This window comes from Acanthaster planci, linkage group LG20 (genome assembly GCF_054643075.1).
Source record: "Acanthaster planci isolate LZ-2023a linkage group LG20, COTS_SCS, whole genome shotgun sequence".
Taxonomy (NCBI): domain Eukaryota; kingdom Metazoa; phylum Echinodermata; class Asteroidea; order Valvatida; family Acanthasteridae; genus Acanthaster; species Acanthaster planci.
This window is the reverse complement of record NC_141796.1, coordinates 9,735,644-9,757,606: the sequence shown is the minus strand read 5'-3', so window position 1 is coordinate 9,757,606 and position 21,963 is coordinate 9,735,644. Positions and strand designations below refer to the sequence as shown.

The 21,963-nt window shown below is 42.9% G+C and overlaps 2 protein-coding genes across 18 annotated transcripts in view; one reads left to right on the top strand and one right to left on the bottom strand.

Moving 5' to 3' along the window:
• Positions 1 to 16,561, top strand: part of LOC110975095 (soluble guanylate cyclase 88E-like) — a 96,009-nt gene extending 79,448 nt beyond the window's left edge. For 7 of the 14 annotated variants that reach the window (XM_087130322.1, XM_087130324.1, XM_087130327.1 and 4 more), the window contains 8 exons: positions 3,077 to 3,176; positions 3,411 to 3,540; positions 4,056 to 4,202; positions 4,710 to 4,856; positions 5,095 to 5,251; positions 8,659 to 8,864; positions 9,663 to 9,802; positions 11,568 to 16,561. In XM_087130322.1, coding sequence (XP_086986448.1) covers positions 3,077 to 3,176; positions 3,411 to 3,540; positions 4,056 to 4,202; positions 4,710 to 4,856; positions 5,095 to 5,251; positions 8,659 to 8,864; positions 9,663 to 9,802; positions 11,568 to 12,093 — 1,553 coding nt within the window. In that variant the 3' untranslated portion in view covers positions 12,094 to 16,561. Of the gene's footprint in view, positions 1 to 561; positions 622 to 3,076; positions 3,177 to 3,410; positions 3,541 to 4,055; positions 4,203 to 4,709; positions 4,857 to 5,094; positions 5,252 to 8,658; positions 8,865 to 9,662; positions 9,803 to 10,607; positions 10,633 to 11,567 lie in introns of all 14 variants that reach the window. The other 7 variants (XM_022227238.2, XM_022227239.2, XM_087130321.1 and 4 more) reach the window with 2 other exon arrangements.
• On the bottom strand, positions 16,405 to 21,707 carry LOC110975096 (tetraspanin-11-like). 4 transcript variants are annotated; one of them, XM_087130332.1, is made up of 7 exons: positions 21,688 to 21,707; positions 21,201 to 21,307; positions 20,561 to 20,758; positions 20,233 to 20,307; positions 19,102 to 19,374; positions 18,495 to 18,578; positions 16,405 to 18,153 (listed from the first exon to the last, which is right to left on the bottom strand). In XM_087130332.1, the coding sequence occupies exons 2-7, from the start codon at positions 21,279 to 21,281 to the stop codon at positions 18,031 to 18,033; spliced, it is 834 nt and encodes a 277-aa protein (XP_086986458.1). In that variant the 5' UTR covers positions 21,282 to 21,307; positions 21,688 to 21,707; the 3' UTR covers positions 16,405 to 18,030. The 4 variants fall into 4 exon arrangements, with proteins under 4 accessions (XP_086986458.1, XP_086986460.1, XP_022082936.1 ...); XM_087130334.1 differs by having other exon boundaries at positions 19,076 to 19,374; positions 21,560 to 21,697; XM_022227244.2 differs by having other exon boundaries at positions 21,560 to 21,697.
• Positions 21,708 to 21,963: the final 256 nt, after the last annotated feature.

The window sequence follows — 21,963 nt, the reverse complement described above, 5'->3', positions numbered from 1 at the left end:
TTCGACTGTCTAAGCACTTGTCATCAAGTCTACCGTACGAGTGGCGACGATTCTAAGTTGAATGAGCGCGAACTTGTGGAATCTTTGCGGGCTCTCAATAGGAGGGTCGTGACCTCTTCATTTGTTCACCACCATTTTGGTTTTGATTTTGGGGGTAGGAAGTTGTTTGTTCGGGTTTATAGGTTTGTTTCTGAGGGTTGCTTTTGTTTTTTGTCTGTTTTGTTTGGCATTCGGGATGGGAACTCCGCTAGGTTTATCTTTTGTCACTCGCCCGTCTCCTGTGAACGGAACTGTGGACAAATTTCGGTTATTTCTGCACGCGAACGAGTCAGCTATATCCATGGACATTCCGTGAAACTTTCCTTTCTTCGACATCTTGCGCATTCCCGAAGCTCATGTAATAATGTGGGCACCTCATATGATTTTTTTCACCTATTACTGATTTCAATTGAGTTGTCCTCTGCATCACTGTGTAAAGCCGCCATAATTACCCAGCTCTGGTTGTACAACGAATTAATATCCCCTTTTCTTTTCTTTTCTTTCCCCCGGGTCCGGGACTAGTCTCCCATTCCCTTGTTTCCCAGTCCATTTCCGCCTGGCGTAAATTTGCTCGCTCAACAGGTAAATTCAAAGAAATCCTGGTTCTCTATTTTTCAACCGGCGATATGATTCTGAACGGTGTTTCCCGCTTGTTTCCTTGATTGTAATGCGTTGATTTTGAAGCCATCCAAAAGAGAGGGTTTTTACATTGTAAGCGCGAGCAGAAGGTTGCGGTGCACCACCGTGCAGTGACAAATTGTCCAGCCGAAGTCTCGTTTGAACGACGGTCGTTAAAGAGGCATGGTGATTTCACTTACTTCAAATCACAAGGTTTTACAGTACCCTGCGCCCCAACATCATTCTACAAAATGTCCATTTAATACCGGCTCGCGGGTTGACATCGGTGTGGAACCACCGCGAGGCTTCAGCAGCTTCATACAGAACTTCGGGAATTGCAGAAATAAAAAGGGTGAAATCGGTGGGAGTAGACGAATTCAAGAACTTTGAATGATCGCGGCATCTCATGTATATAGCAACAAGAAGGGGGGGTTGTAAAGTTTGGTCGTGGAATCTTAGACAAGGTTCGTTAAAGAGCAGTAGCGCACCCAAGTGGGCCGGGGTATAGCTTCTATCGTTTTTTGCAAACCATCTAGTCCATGCGCCAAGGATTACTTTCCTGCAGAGACTGGAAAAGTGTGCAAATCTTGTTTGGTCTGCGCATGCAATTTTGGGTCCACTTACTGGCTTGCAAGTGAAGGAGACCAAGGCTGGACTGCGTGCTTGAACGCCATTGGTCCGTTGTACGTGGCGCCTGTGCGCAGACAAAATGGCTGAGCAGACGCACGTCATCACGCCGACGAGTGTCTGCCAATCATGGTGTCGTTGTCCACGCACGAAGACAATATGAAATTAGAAGACCTTTTTTTTAGACTGGTACTGTAGATACCTGAGTTAGGTACAGACGCACAAAGCTATTGAAAATGAGATACCAGTCTTTGTTTTTAGCGCAAGAAAATTGGGTAAAAATTGGCATCACTCAAAACCCGACTGTCGAATTAGCCCCAGTCGTATTAATTAGAGGAAAAATTCGTGTTTAACAGTGGCGTTTCTGGAAATATTTATTCTACACATCGAGCAAATCGTGATCACGAAAAACTTTTACCCGTTTTCAAACCCTGCTCACAATTATATATATAGTTTATGGTCGGTATTTGGTGAAGGGTATTTATTGTCGATTGTAGAAACAGATTTAAAAAGCTCGAGTTTCCAACAATTGCTGTGGGTGGTTTTGCTCATTGCATGGTCAAACTGGAGAAGAGTTTGTTGACGTTTTTCTCCAATTTTTGAATGTCTTCTGCAGTTTTTCGAAAGAATGGTTCTTTTCTTACTAACATCTTAAGCAAACGTAGATGGATAGAAGTTTAGTTTCAATCAGCGATTTTTTTTCAAAGGCAACTTTCCCCAATCAAAAAGAGGCCATTGTGGAACTGTGCGCTCCGACTTGTCGCAGACAACGGTTTTGGGCTGAAATTTATGACCGTGAACTCTTGAACTTACAGAAACAAACTTACATTTTACTTGGGAGAGGTTGCGAAATATCTGCAGCCTTAGCTCTTGTCGGAAAATATTGGAGTAGTCACTTTTATCGAACCCGGCCGTTGTGTGAGCACAAATAAGCCGCGTTGTTTCTTTAGTAATATAAAAGGGACGATACGGGCGATTCACCATAGTGCGCCTCCAAGAGTTTGCGACGCGTTGGCCAATCACAACGCGCAAAATTTATCGACCCTTTCCAAACGCCCACTGGGTCGACAAATTTCGCGCGATGTGATTGGCCAATTCGTTGCAAACTATTGGAGGCGCACTATTGTGAAACGCCCGTATTTGTCAACAATACACGTTCAAGCAGTTTATGCATTAAAACATTCATGGGATACGGTATATCGTTTCATGAAGGCGGCACTTGATAATCCAATTTAGTTTCAAGCTCAATGTCACTTAAGATCTTTCACGTTTCTGAATAGGTCGTACGCGGTAGGTTTATCAGTTTTATAACATATCGAGCGGATTTCAAAAAAGAAGTCCCTTATACACATCAGTAAGGATTCTGTGCTATTTTTCTGCAAGTCAGTGCGTGAAGCGTTTCAGAGTGTTTTGTTTACAAGGATTGCATTTTAAGAAGATTTTTTTCTACTTTTTTTTTACTGTTAAAGTACAATAGTTCGACAGTTCGACAATGATTAAGGTGTTATTTTTCCCGGACAGTTGCAATTTCATGAACGACTATCGAGAGTACTTTGCGGCAAACCATAAGTTATCCCTGGTACGATTGCCTTTGTTGATTGTTGATTGTTTTAGATGCTTCTGTCTTCCCAGAAAGAATGATAAGAAGCACAAACGGCGTTAACTTCACGCGATTCCTCGGTAATTCAGGTTTGGTCTACTACTCGTAGCAGTTTATGAAGGTCGTTAGGACTGACCAGAAACAGCTCATGCATTCGAAAATTGAACCCACAAAATTTCTCACGGTAAACAGAGATCATCGCGGAGAATTTACACCCCAGGAGACTACGCTTAAAAGGGCAGATGAAGTACGTTCCGGACTGGGATGGATATGTCTTCCTTGCTACACCGTTGTAAGTACCGTCACTGCCCTTTAAAGATGCCATATTTCGTCCATGATGTAGAACAAAAGTAACAGCGTAGATTTCCTTTTTTGCAGGCCGTGAATTTGTGCACTTTTCAACTGTTAATTCTGTGACTTTGAAATGAAGCGTGCCTCATCTTGGTACATAATATCAGGCAATTGACCCATGAGAAGCTTCCTGACAATGATTGCTTATGTAAATTGCCATTGATTTCTTTTCTAGCATGCCAAATCTAGACGCCATGTTCCAGACTGGGCTGTACATAAACGATCTCAGCATGTACGACTCGAGCAGAGACTTGGTGTTGGCTGGCACCCAGCAATCTGCTGAACTTAAAATAGCCCTGGACCAGGTAAAGATTTCGCATGTCTTCACAAGCGGCCAGTGACTGTTGGAAGTTGGAACATCTCCCACCAATATAATGTCACATCAACTTCGATGGTGTTTTATTTCCTGATCTAACATTTCTCTAAGAAACTTTGGCTGCTTGATGGTGTCCGGCCATGGCAGTTTTGTTCACATGAAATTACAAACAGATTTAAATAGTCGTCACCTTTGAAGACCACTGCCCAACATCGGGCTCATTTCAAGGACTAGGTAAGATTTGGTGTTATCAATCCTGAGAAGGTAGTTATGATTTCCCTCCACCCCCCCCCCGACTTTGAGTCCATTTTTAAGTTAAAACTGACTTCGGCCCGTGAACAAAGGCATACAACATTGGGAAATAATTGTGTGTCGCCCGAGATGAAGCTCATTTGTGGAACATCGTCACGACATTCAAAAGTTGACGGGTTCGAGACTCGCTTTGGTGGGTGTTTAATCACTGTCATAGCAGCACATTCACATTGAACGATCTTTGGCTCACAGGAGCTACAAAAGAGCGCCCAGCTAGAGCAGAGCATGCGTAAGCTGGACCAAGAAATGAAGCGCACTGATTCGCTGCTGTACCAGATGATCCCCAAGGCTGTGGCGGATAAGCTGAGGCGAGGGGAACCAGCCACCAGTACGTGTGAGGTATGTGCTGTCACTGGTAGTCAGAAATCTTACTCATAAAAAACTCCTTCACGTCATTAGTACATGTGCACCTATTCTTGAAAGCAAATCAACAACAATTTCAGTTTGCGTAAATTTTGCATCATCAAGGAGACTCTTATTGAGAGCTGACGTTAAAGGATTACAGAAATAGAAAACATTTAGTTCGCTTGAAGTATTTTCAAATAACAATAAAACAAAAAAAATCCCCTTTTGGCCGTTGGCGCTCCCAGGCTGATCGGATGACGTCATCGCCAGAACATGCGTGTACAGTGTACATGCTTATAGCGCAGAGTACATGCAGTGTTGCACGCTTCAATAGACCACGTTGTGTTTGAGGTAGCTTGGCCAACAGGGCAAACACTGTTTCAGTTCTAGAAAGACAGTGTTTGCCAGGTAGGTGCGTTATACTGCTTTAGGTCAAAAAGTTATTTAATTTCTCCAAGCGATTGCTCCCAATCCAGTATATCTGGTTGGTTTTGTGTTCAGGTTTTCAAGGACGTCACGATACTGTTCAGTGACGTAGTGGGCTTCACGCAGATCTGTTCGCGCATCGAGCCCATGCAGGTCGTCTCAATGCTCAACGCCATGTACACAAAGTTTGATCAGCTCAGCGAAGCCCACGAAGTGTACAAGGTGAGGCACATGCGCAATCGACGTACATTTCTGAGTTGTAGGCCCGTATGAACTGAATGAGCTGGTGCATGATTTCTTTAGAGAATAATGCATATGCGTATATGTTACGTTACAATTCATTGACTCATTGACCAGTGGTTCTCAATCAAACTTGGTCCCAGGGTGTTGTGAAGAAAGGTTTGAGGTAATGACCTTCTGATATGTGTTGGGTTTTTTCTTCAAATTTCCTTGGTTCAAGGTTGAAACCATAGGTGACGCCTACATGATAGTAGCTGGTGCCCCGATTGTCACCAAGTTCCACGCAGTCCGCGTTGCAGAGATGGCACTAGCGATGAAAAGAGAGATTGGCTCCCTGAAGGACCCCTCCACGGGCCACTCACTACAGATCAGAATTGGTAAGGACGGCCGCCAACACCCACTGATACGCCATCAACTGAGTGTTACCGTCTGCAAGTCTACTTTTAAACTTACTGCCATGGGCAAATTGTGCACTACCATAGTATTTGGTTTTCCTCTTATCATTGAAAAACTGCAAATTTCCTTATCACGACAGGTATGAATTAAACTCCACAAAAGCTTTTATCGTTTGTACACGTCCATTTTGAGACAAAAAAAACACCCACGGGGATAGCGAGTGTTAATTCAAAGATTCACGGCAAAAAGGTCTCATGGGATGTAGGAGATCCACCTTGTTCACCCGATCTGACCACCGATGTTAATAAACGAGGCATTTAAGGCAAAGTGCCGCCTTTGAAAGATGCCGGTAATACATTAACGCCTTATCGACTTGCACTTCACTTTTTAGCTTGGTATCCATATGACATTATTCTATAATGACTGAGCGCTTTTTTCTTGAATAAAATAAAATGTAAGGCTACAAATTTGGGCAGTAAATTAAATAACGTGTCAATTTTTTTTCAAGACAAAACAAACTGGGGAAAAAGGATGAAGTCAAGGAGAATGAACGAGGAACTGTAAACTCGTGCTAAGAATGGGCGAGGCAAAGCCTGGCCCATTCTTGCACGAATCTACTGTTCCGAGTTATGATTCCCCATTTGCCATTGCAGCCAAACCTATCGGTTCAACCACCACAGGACTCTATGAAATTGAAGAATGCTATATCAACCTCGTGAAAGTATGGTCAGCACTTTTAGAATCACTTTACGAATCGCTCAAAATGAGCTTCACTGATACTAATTCATGTTCTTATATATGAATCATTCCGAAATGCCCCCTCACTACAGATTGCTATTTCCTCACTACAGATTGCTATTTCACTTGGAGAATGAGCAACCTTGGATTTAAATTACAATGCCAATTTTGGAGTCAAACAATAACATTTAAGAATTTCTATAAAACACACATTTCCTCCTAAAATTGTTTATAGCATATTATATTAGCAATGCAAGAAAATTTACGGGCTAACTCTTCAAGCAAGATTACATATGTGCTCGGGGAGAAGCCATTCTGACAGATCTGTCAACTCATGATCTTGGGACAACTAGAAGATGTGTCAATTCAATTAAGCGATACATGTAATCCAACACTATAAAAAAAAGAGTGGGCAAAACCTAGACACAGAAATGCAGCCAAAATACATCAAGTTAAATCCTTATTGAAAGGTGAAGAGAAAATTCAAATCCTTGTTGAAAATTTTGCTTTCCAAAGCATTCATCTTGAAAACACGAGGGATAACAACCTTTGTCATTTTCTATAGAGAAAGGCTTACCTACACAATAAGGCTGGAGTGTGGGCGTTCCCGGTATCTCTTAAATTTGGTAACTGTAGCTATTACGAGGCCCAGTACAATCAGAGTCACGGCAGCAGTTCGTTCGGTACTCTTACCCAACCTTGTCCTCCGGTCACACTTAGGTGATCGAAACGAGGAGAGGAGTGGACGTGAGCCGTACCCCTTCGTCGATACAAATCTACTATAATTGTAGATTTGTGAGACATTAGCTGTAGTTTAATTCGTAGACTCGTTAATCTACGAATCTACAGTTCTTTCAGTAGGTTATCCACTGATAATATTCAGATAACTCAATATTATGCAGACTCCATAAAGACTAATGAAAGCCATGTTTGATTCAATATTTCGTTCTTTATTCAGAACATATTCAGAACATCTTCATTCCTGAAGATGTTCTGAATAAAGAACGAAATATTGAATCAAACATGCCTTTCATTAGTCTTTATGGAGTCTGCATAATATTGAGTTACAGTTCTTTCGTTGCGTACAACTGTGGATTTGTAACGTATCCTACAGATAATTGTGACAACAATGTACGCTGTAGATTCGCAACTTATGCATCCACAGTTCGCTGTAGATTCATAAAAATAATCTACACTTTGAACAAAGTAGTGACGTCACAGAAATAGTTTTTAAAAGGGTTTCTTCTAGGGTTCGCACAACGTTACAGCGTCAATACTTTACTTTCATGTGGCTATGTTATAACTTGTAGCTGGTACTCTTGAAAGATGGCATTTTGCTTTAAAATGTGTACGCAAAGAAATTCCTGCGGTTTTCATGCAATATTCATTTCCCTGCCGCAAGGAAAGTTATCCTCGATACCCGCGCGAAAATCCTCCATTCATACTGATGAGTGGATCAAATTGCATTCTTGTGATCGCCAATTTGGATTAGCCTTGGGGAAGCTGACACAAGATGATTGCCGCTTGAGAGCTGTTTAATGTTAGAGTCTTACATGCCCCAGATTACCGTGCGCATGCGATGAGCGTTTGTCGGGGCATGATATCTCCAGACACAGATTTCTGTTGAAATGGGTAGCTTCACTGTAAAACTCAAGCGTTGATTTGAATTTCATTGGCAGTAAAGACTATTGTCGGGAAGTAATGGATTCACGTTTTAAGCCGCTATAAACATGTCCGGATGATAAACATTCTATATGTTAAACACGTACACGTCTAAACGCACCACGTGTTCAAAGTTTAATGTGTTTGGTTTTATAAACACGTCAAACGTTCTGGGGTTTTATAGCGTGCATGTTGTATATTGCAGGATATTTGTTGGAACCGTCGGAATGAGCAGAAACCTCTGCCACCCCACCATCACCACCATATCGACAACAGCACCAATTTAGAACGACGTTTGGTCGGAGCAAACGCCTCGAGAATTGAGTGAATATCCTATGTCGTCTGCATTGAACGAGTGGTTCGATGTTATAGGCCTACCCCACTCCGTGTTTGTATACCACAGCAGTGCATAAGCTTCGTCCCTAGACCTATCGAACAGTCAAGTTGTGCCGAGAGGCGTGGCGTGGACCCAATTTGTAGGAGGGGCATTTTGTGCGTCCTCATTTTCTGCAGGGGCACCTAGTGAATTGGACACAGTCATGGTACTGAAAAAAGGGGTCTTCCTCGACCAGATTCTTGGCGTGGACGTAAGGAGACACCGCTACGCAACTGGTGTCCGGCACTCTCCCTAACCCCTACGGTCTAGAGCTCAGGGGTTCCAATGTGCAAAACCCGATAGGTTGTGTACCTTGGGCAAGGTACGCAAGCTGATTGCAATTGCCTGTTTCCACTTGGGCAAGTGATAACAGATTGCGCTGATCTCGAGTTGTTGCAGAAAGCTGGTCTCATGGACCTGCGGACAAGGCTAGTAACCGTGAAGCACTTGGAGACCTCCACAGAGATATAATACGCTGCATAAGCATCCCATATTCTTGCAATGTTTAATAAATTTCTATGGGTGAGAATCTTGTTCCAGATCTTTATTTTAAAAAAAGAGATTTACAGGTAGGCCCTGAATATCAGCAATCTTTAATTGATACGTTGATAGGCATCCATTCGGGGATGGTCGTTGCCGGGGTGGTCGGCCTCAAGATGCCCCGGTACTGCCTCTTCGGTGACACCGTGAACACTGCCTCCCGCATGGAGTCCACGGGGGAAGCCATGCGGATCCACCTCAGCGAGTCGACGCGGGCGTACCTGAACCGATGGACGTTCTACATCCTGCTAGAGCGGCCGATGAAGACAGAAGTCAAGGTGACAAGTTTATTTCTCTTCAAAATGCACACTTCTCAGCCTGCCACAACCTCCTATATCTGAGGACTACGTTTCAGTTTATACGCAAACGCCAATTGTTGCCAACGTTTCCGAACCATATGGGTCATTCTATAAAGTTGGAGTTGGATTTTTTTCGTGTCCGTGTCACATCTGACAATGTCATATGATTTCACAAGTTCAGAACATTTTTAGGCGCCCAAAACAGAAGTACCAGGATCAAGTAGGAAGTAGCTTTAAGATTCTGGAATTTGATATCACTAACTCACAACTTCCTAATAGTTTCAGTCTCTGGCGTGAAGTTCAGTGTGTGTTTCAAACTGCAAAATCTCTGATACTGTGAAACGTAAAACACGAGAAATACTGCAGCAGCAAGCATGCTAGACCCTGAGCCGCGCGCCGCAATGTGCCCGTAAACCAACCACTATATTGCAGTACTAAGGTGTAGTTTTGTGTTATGGGGGAAGGTAGGATGCCTGAATTGAGTCGTGACATACAGGCTGTTAACTGCATGTACAATTACAGGGCTGCTGGCATGTGTTGGACACTTAAGTGTTCCCGGCGCCATAAGTGACCTCATTTTGATGCCAAGAAGGTTTTCGATTGACTTATGATCCGTTTATTGCCCTGTAAAGCCCCAGGCGAAGTTTGAACCCATTCAGAAAATTACTCCCGCCACCGCACTCTTGACAAAGGACCACTTCCCCTATCTTTGCGTGTCTCCTCATCCATTCACCTTCATCCATTCGGTTATTTAACTCCTATTTTAAATATCTCCAGGGCAAAGGTCAGATGAAGACGTACTTTTTGATGGGCAAAGAGGCTGTGGACGAGTTGGACCTGCCCTTCAATCTGTCAGAAGAAGATGCCCTGAACGCCTCCAGGAGTTCGCTCAACTCCTCGACAGAGTCACTCAGAAGGTAAATGTGAACCAGGACGCTCAGGGCCTGTTTGTTTCACGGGGATCTGGATCTTGATCAGTGATCCCAACGCTGGTTCGCCCTGTCCAGTACGCAGGTCCTGGAACATGTCAGTGAACCAACATCGGGTCACTGATCGCGATCCGGATCCGAAAGAAACCGGGCCCTCAAATCTGCGATTGACGAACTCCATTTAATCACTGGCTTACCACATAATACACGACAGATCTAGAAACGATACCATGTCCATGCCTGAAGCTTCTATTCGCCTTGAGCAGAGGCACCCCCTCATCGGTTGAAAAGAGCCACGTTGGTCGTGAGTGTTCAATTTGTTGGCAGCGATTTTACCACGTGCATTTCCTTGTCGTTATTGAACCAGCGAAGTTCAGTTCAGTTCCTACCAAAGAAGCCTCTATTACTGAGAAAATAGCGCCCTCCCTTGGTACAGCTCGAGGCCCATAGGCTTATAGCAGGAGACGCCATCACTGCAGTAGCAATATAGCACGCATGGACTACATTAATTTAGACACGTTTGCTTCAAACAGACTGAGGAATATGCTGCTCGCATACGACATAATTACGAGCATTGGCGTGTATCAAAACCACCAGACGTTCGCGCGTATACAACTATGTGATATGGTCTGTTTTACGCACGTTTATTTATAAGGTAAAAATATCTAAATGTCTTTTCTAGGTTATGTAGTTAATTGAGACGTATTTACGGTGTACGTTGCCCATTTTCAGCTTTCCCTTATTCTGCCGTTTTCTAAACATTTATACTTTATTTCTGTGTGACCATTCCCAGACTCCTGAAAGTCAAGTAATGAATGGTACGTACTGACAAGTCTTCAATGTTTTGACTGCCAATCATTGTGTAGAACCAGGACTTACCCTTTTCAAGCTTTTCCGGAGCTGCTCAAACCAGTCTTATCCAGTTTAAACCAGTTCCAAGTAACAAGCAGGGACTCAACAGTTTTGTCTTTCCACCCCGCTTCTGTGTTCCTTCATTTTCCGTAAACTCGAGATAACCCCTCTCGCTTAGAACGATTCACCATTCCACTCCAAACCCTTTCAATTATCGCCCTGCTGTTCTACATTTCTTCTATTTGTTGTTTCATTTTCCCATTTCGCTCAAGCAATACAAATAGCACCTTACTATTATCACTCTGCAGTTCCTACAAATTTTGCTTCCAGCGCATTATTTCTGATTCATGTGGCCTCTTTAGACCGCCATTAAATCCTAAGTTTGCAAATTGTATCCATCCATAAAACTTTGAAGGTCAAATTTAGTTCCGGTAACGTCTCATTCTTTGGAAACGCGTTTTTAATGTGGCCAACTCTGGCGAAGCCTGACATTCGTCATTTAATACCCTGTACTTAAGTTTAAAAAGTTCCTTTGGACAATTTGTCTGTTACTCTGATCGATGTGTGCTATTTGTAAAATGTTTCATACATGGGGGCTTTACAAAGTGTACAGTAACTTTGACAAAAGGTATATTTTGATGTGAAAAGGTGTCGTGTATTGGTAGGAATTGTGCAGTACTCTATTTTGTAGAACTTTCTGAGATGTCACAGTGAAAGATAAATATTCCCCATTCTTATACACGTTGCGAAATCTGTGTTTTTGGTTTGCCCCAGCAAACTTTCGGTGTTTCTAGAGATGGGTCACGAGTACCAGTGCGTTTCCTTCTGCACTTTTCTTTCCTCCCTCTATCTGTATTGATGGCAAAGGTTTTAGTTCCTTATTTTTGTATTTTTGTTGCAGTGCAATTAGTAGATCCTTCGAGGCTGCAGGTCACAGGTCACTCATGTCGCCAAACTACACTCCTGTCAACTTGGAGGGCAACGACCGGCCACGCTCCGCCCTCACCGGCATGGTGGAGAAGGACACCCTGGACGCGCCGAAACCCCATGGGCCGCCCAGGCGCGCGGAAGGCGGCGGCGCCGCCTCGCCTAAGTCGCAGGAGGGCCGGGTCAAGGAGGGCACCGCCCTCAACGTCAACAACTCGCGCGGCAGCTCCGACGTCACGCACGACGTGCCGCTGCTGCGGATCAAGGACGGCATGAGGGCGCCCCTCATCGAGGGCAAGGTGAACAATAAGCTCTTCGACGGGAGCAAGAACCAGGCTAATCTGGACCCGCAGGGGAAGGCGCCCACCAACAACAACGTGGCTAACGAGACGGGCGGCCAGAACGACTGCAAGTCCAACGTAAGGAAGGGGGTCGTGTCACCCAACTCCAGCACGACGAACGCGCACGTGCAGCATAGCACAACATGCGTCCTTATCTAGGAAAAGCGCCGTCATCAGTAAAATTCCAAGTTGGAGAATTTTTGAAGGAAATGTTTGTAACCGACGAAGCAAAGTCAGTTTCTTCACATACATGCGTGGTACCTCTTCATGAAATCACACCATCTATGGTTGACGTGGAAGAAAACATGTCATTTAACATGGACGTATTCAGTGCAGCCGTATCCTCCTCTTCCAATCTTTATTCTCTTTTCTGGTAATGACCTTTGATATGCAAGACGCTACTTGCTTAAGTTCCAGTTATATGCCCTTCAAAATTCAGTAGGTAGCAAGCAAGAGGAATCCTTAAAAGGTAAAAAAAAATGATAAACCTTGGAAAATCCGGCCAGTCTAGTTTTTAACGAAAATTCTGGCACTTTACTGAGCAATGAGCCCCCTTCCAAGGTCCTTCATTGCCTGTTTCTATGCTGCGTATTTTGGTGTAGGACCTACCATCATCTGGTATGCATTGCCTTTTGACACTTTGCCCCTTTTTTACCGAAATTTGCAGTAACAAATTAGTATTCAATAAAATGTATTCCCAAATTGAGTACTGCGAAAAAAATCGGTCAAATGGTGCTCCTCTGTTGAAGCGAATATGTAGCTTTCTTTGTTTGGCAATGCTGTCTGTGTTATCCACATTACGAAAGTTGAAATTCGTGTCTTGAATTGTATATTGGTCCTGCAGGCCTATAGACCCAAAGGAGCTTAGATTGTGCACGCGTTTCATTGGTCCATGCACGTGTACTCTTCTGTCTAGCCATCCATTCGCAGGTGAAATAGTCTGGTGGCCAGAATTTTTATGATAATTTTTTGGCATCGATCATGAGAGGCTGGAGCTACACTACTTCCTCGCTGGTTCGCGTGCCTTGTTCGGTCGTGTCTGAATTACTTGGCTGTGGCTTGCAATTTCTCGCAAGTCTATGGCTGTGGCTGCAGCCACCTCCCATAGAGTGACGTGTAATTTCAAGTCACAGCCAAGTAATTCAAACACGACTTTACCGTCTTAGCCGTCGTTCAAATGCTTTCGGGAAATGCTTGTTTGGCGTTCAACCGCGAACAGAAAACACTGATTACCAGCACTGGTGGCATGTCAGAGTATTTTCGTGCCAAGTAAACGGCCCAGATTGACCACAATGTTTCGTATTGATGGAAGAGCTCACGTGTGCTAGGTCAATACTGGTGTCTTATGATGGTGAATTTATGTGAAGAGAGACCGTGTAAGTTTCAGAACATTTTGGAACGCATTTAAGGTATCTGACATGTGGACCGTCCAATTAGCTTTCTTGGTATAGGTACCTCATAGTTGACCAAGAGCTCTGAGATTTGGAGAGGGTTCTTCAGTATATGCACAACTACACTGAGAACTGGCTTAGTACACTGCCAACGGCCTTTCCTTGAGTTATATGTCTCAGTAGTCGGTAATCCGGAAAAAGTCCTCTCTGTGCCGGTTATGGACAAAAGTATTACGTCATCCTCACGGGGCTGGTCCCCTTAACTCGCACGATGTGCCTTCTGTCCGGTGGGCGTTTCCCCGGGAGCTTACTTTCAAAACAAATGGGGCGTGGGAGATGTCTGAAGAGAATACTGACATTGGCATCTTACGTAAGCCTTTTTTATTCAGGGTATTTCCATTAACGGAGGCAGGGACGTACCAGTAGCGTTTTGCTTCTGCCGTCAAGACGAACAAAGCCTGGAAATTTCCTCAGGCACTGTCGCGATTGCACACGAAGATATGCGTTATTAAAGAACTCACGCTGAACAGTATCGTCTTGGAAATTGATAATGCTGGTTATAATTGCAGCGTGAAGGTACCGTCAGTATTCTGTTCATTACCCTCTGGAGCATACTTCGGAAGTGGTTGAGGTCGTTCATTGCCAAAATGGTAATGCGAAGGCATCACTGTGACTTATTGCCACTGTAGTTGGTATCTATGGCAACCGGTGTAAGCCGGCGGATTCCATTCCTTGAAGGAGGGGTTGAACTTAAGGCAGCTTAGGACGTTTCCCAATCTTGGCTCTGTCTCCATCTGAAGCTCTGGCTCGGAAATCGAAACCTATTGAGGCCTACACTTACCAATGAGGGACTTTGAGACGCCGGTGGCAATATACTGGTCCTTTTTCACAGTATTGCGTGTGTCCAGAACAACGCGCGCATGCTCAGAACTACTACAAAGGACCAGTATGTTATAATTGCGTTATGATACCATTACGTTATGATACCAAAGCTGGAAATTGATGTTTCAAATGCTAAAGCATTTCTAGCCATTCCACTTGATGGAGAGCTCATTGGAGGGGGCCATACGATTTGAATTCTCGGTTTGGGGGTCAGGATTAATTTGACAAAATGACAATTGCCTGTTGTGTTTCATCCGGAGCGGAAATCTTCAGACATGTTGTACCTAGGAGAACTTGCATCCAATTTAATGAGCCAGGTGGGTATTTCAAAAAGCCAAGGTCTTTTGGGAACAAAACGCGCGCGCCAGTCGGTGTATGGCTATGCTGATAGGACAGACTTTCACGCACGCGCGTAGCTGTTCCCAAATAGCCTTGTAATGAGCATGTGCCATTGGAATACGGAACTGGCTCATTTGATTTGATTTGTTTTGCAATGGCGGATCGAACAGTTCTTACAATACTTGGTTTCTGAGGTAGGAAGTATGCATCGATGATATTCAGTCTAAAAGAAAAAAGTACTTTGCAAATAAATAAGTGATTCTATTACCGAGAGGCAGTATTTTGTCAATAACGTATTTTAATCTAAATGAAGGTGTGTTGTAGGGTTTAAATTCTGTTTCGTAGATTTTACAAATCAGAATCGTCATTATGAAATTAGTAATGGTGATTTGTAAGTTGGATGCTGTAAATTGTATTTGACTAAATTGTAAATATTGTTCACATCTGGTGTAAATTTCCTAGAAACGGGTACCCAGACTTCTATTTCAATTTTAAATGCTGAGGTAGTTGTGACTCGAGGTTCCCCTCGATTTATCCGAATTTTATCGGATGCTTTTTACAGTCCTGCGGCGTCCATATTGACATGTCCCCTGACTGCGCCCTTCTAAAAATAAAGCAACCGAAATCATTGTCCCCCGCAGGGTCGAGACTGTTTGCTTCGCTTGCCTACAAAACAATGGACGGGGGAAATGTTCCGAAGTCAGAAAAGTGTGTGTTGCTTGTATTAGTCTTTTTAAAGGAAGATAATGTCGTTTTGAAAATATTTTATTTTATCAACAATGTATATGAATACGACAGTGGTCTAAAATATAACGCTGTGCAGGAAATTAATGCCTTGTTTCAAATCAACATTCAAACGTGGGTTTATTCTCACAGTCATAGACACCGTTCCTGTGGCTGTCTGCTTACCTTAACCCTGACAGTCCTCAGTCCTCCAACAGGTGAAGGATTGAGGACTGTTAGGGTTAAACTGTGAACACTTCTTGTGGCATTGCTTTTTATACGTTTCCCTTTTTTATTTCATTATTTAAGACTTTTTTGGTAGGGGTGTAATATTGGGTTGATGTGCATTCAGTGCTACATTTGGACCTTTTGTCGATTTTACGCTATCATTTACCACACGGACAGACCTTTCGATGGACGGACCTGTTAATCGAGCATGTTGGCAGAGATAGAGAGTGAAAGAGAATTCGAGTTGAGTGTGGAAACTATGAATTGAATGTACTAGGAAGTCATCTATTCAGTCAGAGAGGTTTTTATCCTTTTCCAACTTTGTAAATGTGTAAAGGATTTCTGGTCATTTTGGGATACAAATAGCTTGTTTGAAATGTCGATATCTATTTTTATGTCAACTGTTCGTGGCAAAGAAAGCATAGCAGAATGTTACGACCTGTTTTCAGACAACCAAATGCACAGGGTCCTAATCAGGAAATGGTGAGTCGGTATTCAATTCATCACAACATTGGTAGATCATGTCATGGAACGAACAAGTCCAAGAGCATGTCTGTAGTAAAGTCCACAAATATCTCTCCACCTTTGCTTTATTATTTGCAAATAGGTATCACCAACACGTCATTTGCCGCTAGATGGTCAGAAGACGGTTAAGGGAAGAATAGGTTGGAGTTGCCATCAGGAAATGAAAACTCCGCGAAAAAAAGAGAAACAAAACCTTGAGGAATAAGAGTGCCATTTGCGGGTATTAAAGATCATCATTGGTATTGTTGCCTGCAATTTGCACTGTCAGTAACTCTCTTTTCTGGAGTTTATTTGCCCTCTTGATAGTTTTGGTCTTGTGATAATGCATGGCAAGACACTGTGACTGAAAACAGAAAGAAAGATTAGTAGTAATAATTGCAGATGTTTTACATTAAAATGCTATTTATTTTTCACTTCCATCACCATCGCACAATCTTATTTTGGAAAGATAATACTTATAGGTCCTGAAAAGTCCTACGTAAGTCATCATTCTATAAATTTACACGTAATTGAAATAAAGATTATTTTGAAGTCAAAAACGTGTAGTCTGGTGCTGGTTTTGTAAAGTTCTAGGATGGATCTAGAACCAAAGTCTGGGATTACCAGAATGTTCTTGGGAGGCACGATATATCCTAGATCCTCGTATGGCCTTTCTGTGAGGGGGTGTGGCTAAATGTGGAGGCTTTTACCTACTTTTGATTAGTGGAAAAAGTGCCCAATTTTTTTCTCTATTTTTTAAAAACCTTTCTCTAGTTATCACCCGAACCCTGTCTGAATTATGTGCTTTTTAGAAGCAAAGATTCTCTTGCACCAACAGACATGGGTAACGTTTGTGATTTTTCAAGCCATCAAGAACCCACAGGTTTTTCGGGGAAAAAATGTGTACAGGATTCAATTTATTGCATTTACTTGCATGACGGCTACAGGTAAGAGCTAAACATTGTTTCCTCTCAATTTTTTTTAATTTTTCAAACTTGGCGATGGTGGACTCTCTTTACAAAACTGGTCATCTACACAACAAAACGATAAACTAATACGACTTAAATAAAGTGAGACTTGTTTTTTGCTTTAACTCTGTGGCTCTCTGATAGCACAGAGAGAACTATATACACAGATGGATGCGATCAATGTTAATTTAACTACTTTGTCATTTTATCGTTGTCACTGTTATTTTTGCCTCTGTATATGTCTGATTGTGCCGATCTCGAAATTAGGTATCTGAGTTGAAATCTGATCGGTTTTTAAGTTTCCGAGTGCAAAAGACTTTACATGAAGTTCCATTTTGATCTTGAACATGTGTGAGGAAAGAAATCATTTTAGAATTAGCTACAACTTACAAGGAACTATAGCCCTTTTAGGCGTGCACGTATATATTACATTATGTATAAATAGATGAAACACTACATTAAGTCATGGTATCACAGCAGAAATGGTGGTGTTAATTAAACACCGGTGTTATGCGTCTGAGTAGCGGATGAAAAAAAATAACACATGCGTCTGTGGGCAATGGAGAAAGCCACCTTACTCGGGTGCTCCCATAGCCAAATATAAAAATTATTTGAAAATTACCTTTGTTGGATCGCCAGCCTCGCTATTATGCTGTGAAATCACACCAACCGGCAAACCCACCATCTTATAGACACAACACTCAAAATGCCTTGGTTTTTAATGATCTTGCCACCTGAATTTCAAAGAGTAGTGGCCAATGGATATTCCGGTCCAAAAACATGGAGCGCAATTTACAGCTAAAGACGTAGCATTTCCACAGAAGGCGTTACATTCTGTTAACAATACAGCAGGTTTTTAAATTCACCATGGCAAAATGTGATCCTTCATCTATTCTCTGAATGTCGCTCAAGCTTCTACGTCACAATTCTATGCACCCCCCTTCATAGTACAATACTGTGCAAATGCTCCTTTCTGCAAATTAGGTTATTGAAACATATTTCTGTTGCCTACGGTGGCATCCAATGTCCATATCATTTTGAATAATTTTTTTTAAAATTTTTTAGAGCTTGTCTTCTTCGTCCTTCTCGTTCACCATATAAAACTGTTCTTTGTCCTCTGCTGGAGGCGGGACGACAGCGGGCCGGGTGCCAATGACGCAGCAGACTAACAAAAGAGAAATTGTCTACAATGGAAAGCAAAAGAGAAGTGTTAACCAATAAGAAAAGTTACAGATCTTCTGGTGATTTTGGTATCGTCGTCGTCCAAGAAGCTTAAAGTTATTGCTAATTTGGAAGTTTTATGTAATCCACCCCAGTGGTTGCAAGTAAAAAAGATATAAACCTACTCAAAGAAAAAATACGGCTCGACTCGTGCTCGGCTGCCTGGCATTTGGCAAAATTGGCCGAATTTCATTAGTCATGCATCATTCATTATGCGTATCACAGTATCTGATGGCCAATCAAATCCAGGAAAGCTCAAAACAGTTATAAATAATTCATAGTGTTGCATAATGCATAAACATACCTCCAGAGAAACCATAATGAGTGAAATCAAGCCCAGCATTGTCATATTGCCTGACTGGAAATTGGCAATCCCATCGCCGCAGCCCTAAAACAAAAACAAAAACTGTGTCCAACACTTCCAAACCACATTGATGTATTATCAGTTATCATCATGAAAATTATAACAATACACGCATAATTTACGAACAATGTAGATATTCCACGTCAGAAGTGACCGTGACTACCAAAGCTTTCTGCGGACAACACTTTTACTTTGAATCGCTTTGAACCATTAAAACCGCCTGCGGGAGAGAAGTGTTGATAAACATTAGAATATTTAACAATAGGCCTATATTCAATCGGCTACAAAATATGAACGTAGTGCCTTTGTTTGGATCAAGTTACGACCACGGATTGACAGCCATTGACTTGCAATCCAGGGTGGTACCAAAATCGGCTTGAATATATAGAGTCTCTGCGTGGTACCCTTCTTACGGGGTAGTGTTTTGTTTTTGGTTCAAAATGGTGTGCACAAACGGGGTGTCTCTGTGGAACAAAAGAAGTGCCCCACAAGATGGCTACCACCCAAAGCCTCTATAGCACCTGTCAGACGAATTAGGCCGACTCACTGCACTAAAGACAAGTCCCAGGTTGTCAGGACGCCCCGGTTGTCCGCTGTTGCACCCGGCCAGGTCGACGTTTACACAGCACGAGACCGGCACGGCCAGGTTGGCATTCTCGGGCAGGGTTGTGAAGTAACTGTCGGCCCAGTCTTTCGGGCCTGCTTCTCCACAGCACTTTTGCTGTTGGTGGATTTCATCATAACCTGTGTCCACAATGTTGCCTTTGCCGTACTCATTCTTGATCAGTTCTCTCATGTTCGACTTCACGGTCTCCATGGCCTGCCATAAAATGGAATTCTGAATGGCTCGTGTGTCCATGTGGTGGACCGTCTCTTATTACTGATGGAATGACACTGATGCAGTTACATGAAGGATATTGCAAAATGAATTGAAGAATGAGGAAGAAGTACCGTGTTTGGTCCTCATTTATTCATAGAGGTACCTCAAACCATGGTTGTATTGTACAGTAGAGACCTCAATCATGGGGCAGCCATATTGTTTTTCTACCATTCAAAGCAATCGAACCAAACTGAGGCTGGAAGGCAAAAATAGTCTGTTCCCTTTTCCTGATATAGTGAAGTTGTATTACTATTGCCAAATGTGCTACAGGGAACAAGACAAACATGAGAGCATCACAATAAAGGTCTATGCACATGGACTAAACATTCAGATGACTTCTTTATTCCCGACTCACGACGACGCAAATTTAATTCCTTAGCCTAAATTAGTGGATCCCACGTGGCTGTGTTTCAGCCAACCAGGACAACGAACCGGCAAGATGTGTTTTATAAAACTGTTTACCTTTGTTTAGTTTACAGCCTAAAAAGGGGATTTTCAGGCAAACTCGTTACCCTGATTACCTCTGTCGGTCATGTCATCTTGTGTTATAAAACGTCAACTGAAGTGCGTTTTGGGTATGTATTTGTACAGGGCTGTATATACAGGGAGTAGCGCCAACTTCACTCTTTGGAACCAAATGGCTGTTCATTATGTTTGAAGTAAAGCATGCATCTATTTTGTGCTAATTGTCTATGTGCAGTGATGCATACTCCTCCATTTTGGTTCCAGCAATTAAGACACTCATGTCGCAACACTCTCTATAAACCGCTCTGTATTTGCATTAACTCAGTCACCTACCTGTTCTCTACCGAGAAGTGTCAAGACACCAGTTGCAAATCCTCCTAGCATGATCAACAGCATGAAAACAAAATACTGGAATTCAAAAGAAAAACATATTTCCAACATAAATTCTGGATGCTATTATTATTGGCATGTGATAGGTAGGCAACTGTATTATGGGCTGGCATGCATCTCTACGTAAGGACAAACGGGCCTTTGTCACCTCACCCCCAAAAATGGAGGGACTTAAATTCAAACAGAAGGACTCCGTTTTGTTACTTTTCCCTTCTTCCCTTTTCCTGGCTGACCCTAGTATGTCGTACAGTGAAATGAGCAAAACACGTACCACTTTCATCCACAGAACGCTCTCTCGTACGCAAGCCCAGACGCCGTTGAACCCGACTAGGAACACCAGACAGCCTAAGCCAATCAGGACCCAGCAGCCAATGGCCAACTCGCTCTCACTGGTCGAGTACACGAAGGAGAACACGGACAGATTCTGCAAAAGGAAGCCTCCCACGGCGATCAGGATAAGCCCAAATATCTGTCAGGAGAAAGAGACTGCAATGTATGGATGGCACTCGATGACGTCATCAACCCCCCCCCCTGTCAGAATCCGATAAATTCTAACTCGGTGTGAGTTCGATTTTAATGCACTTTCAGGCTAGAAGGAATCGCTGAACATGGAGGAAGCTCTAGGTTCGAACGAGCTATGGAAATTAGAGCATGTTCCTATTCCTATGCGTGCGCTGGTTTGTTTTTGCATGTCTGTTTTGTTATGTTGCGCTCTGTTCTGCTCCATCTTATTTTGCATTTGTCCTTTTGTTCAATTCGTTGGCCTTCGGAGGATCCGATTTTCTTTTGTGTTTGGTTTGGTTTTGTTACTTCACTTCACTCGCTGGAGTGGTCAGAGCGAAACGGTTTATCAGTTTTAAAGGCAACCAAAACGATTCAGAATTTTGTGTCGGGAAAGGAAATATGCTTACCCACACGGCGAAATTTACAAACAGATAGAAAACCCTAGCCCATTTGCCGAGGGCGTTAACGTCCTTCTTGACCATGGCCATCCCAGCTGTTACGGAAGGAGTCCACGCTGAAAAAGGGTTCGACGGAAAGATTATGGAATGAAAGAAGGACCAAACAAGACAAAAGAATTGAGTTTGGTGAAGTGATGTTTATTTCTTTGTAATAAAGCGTCTAAGCCGATTATAGAACTGGTTCAACTATTTCTCGTACGTTCGGTTTCAAATTCCTCAGTCGTTGGCGTTTAGATGTCGCTTTGTATAAGATACTGAGTGTAACAAACATACAAAATCCAACCTGCACGTTCATATTCATTACTCACCGCTGCATGCAAGGAGCTTAACAAATCAGTTCTAACCCTCTGATTCTTGAAACAAGTCAGACATTTACGCTACCGGTACCTTGCACTAGCTGGATGTTATGCGCAATGCACGCATATTCCAAAAATACCTGAACACTGGTCTCAGTACTGCCTCGATCCACGCCAAGCCGCGGCGAACGGAACCAGCCTAAAAAGGTCACTTCAACGTTGGACTTTTAACTTCAGACAACCCGAGTGATCGGGACACGGTCGATTGGCCATTATATCGGGTGCTAACTCGTATTAAACGACGGGATAATTGAAACGGAGTGGTGTTTGGGTAGATATAACTAGCAAAACGATGTGTCGACCGTGCAAAGTCCACCGTAATCCCACCCACTTGACTGACATGTTTTGGGAAGAAT

Bases quoted from the DNA above. Each gene is read 5' to 3' on its own strand.
- LOC110975096 (XM_087130332.1), bottom strand. From the start codon at position 21,281: ATGGCCATGGTCAAGAAGGACGTTAACGCCCTCGGCAAATGGGCTAGG. The intron at 20,759-21,200 runs GTAAGCATATTT...TTCTCCTGACAG, and splicing joins TTGTAAATTTCGCCGTGTGG to ATATTTGGGCTTATCCTGAT. The intron at 19,375-20,232 runs GTAGGTGACTGA...ATTTTATGGCAG, and splicing joins CACTTCTCGGTAGAGAACAG to GCCATGGAGACCGTGAAGTC.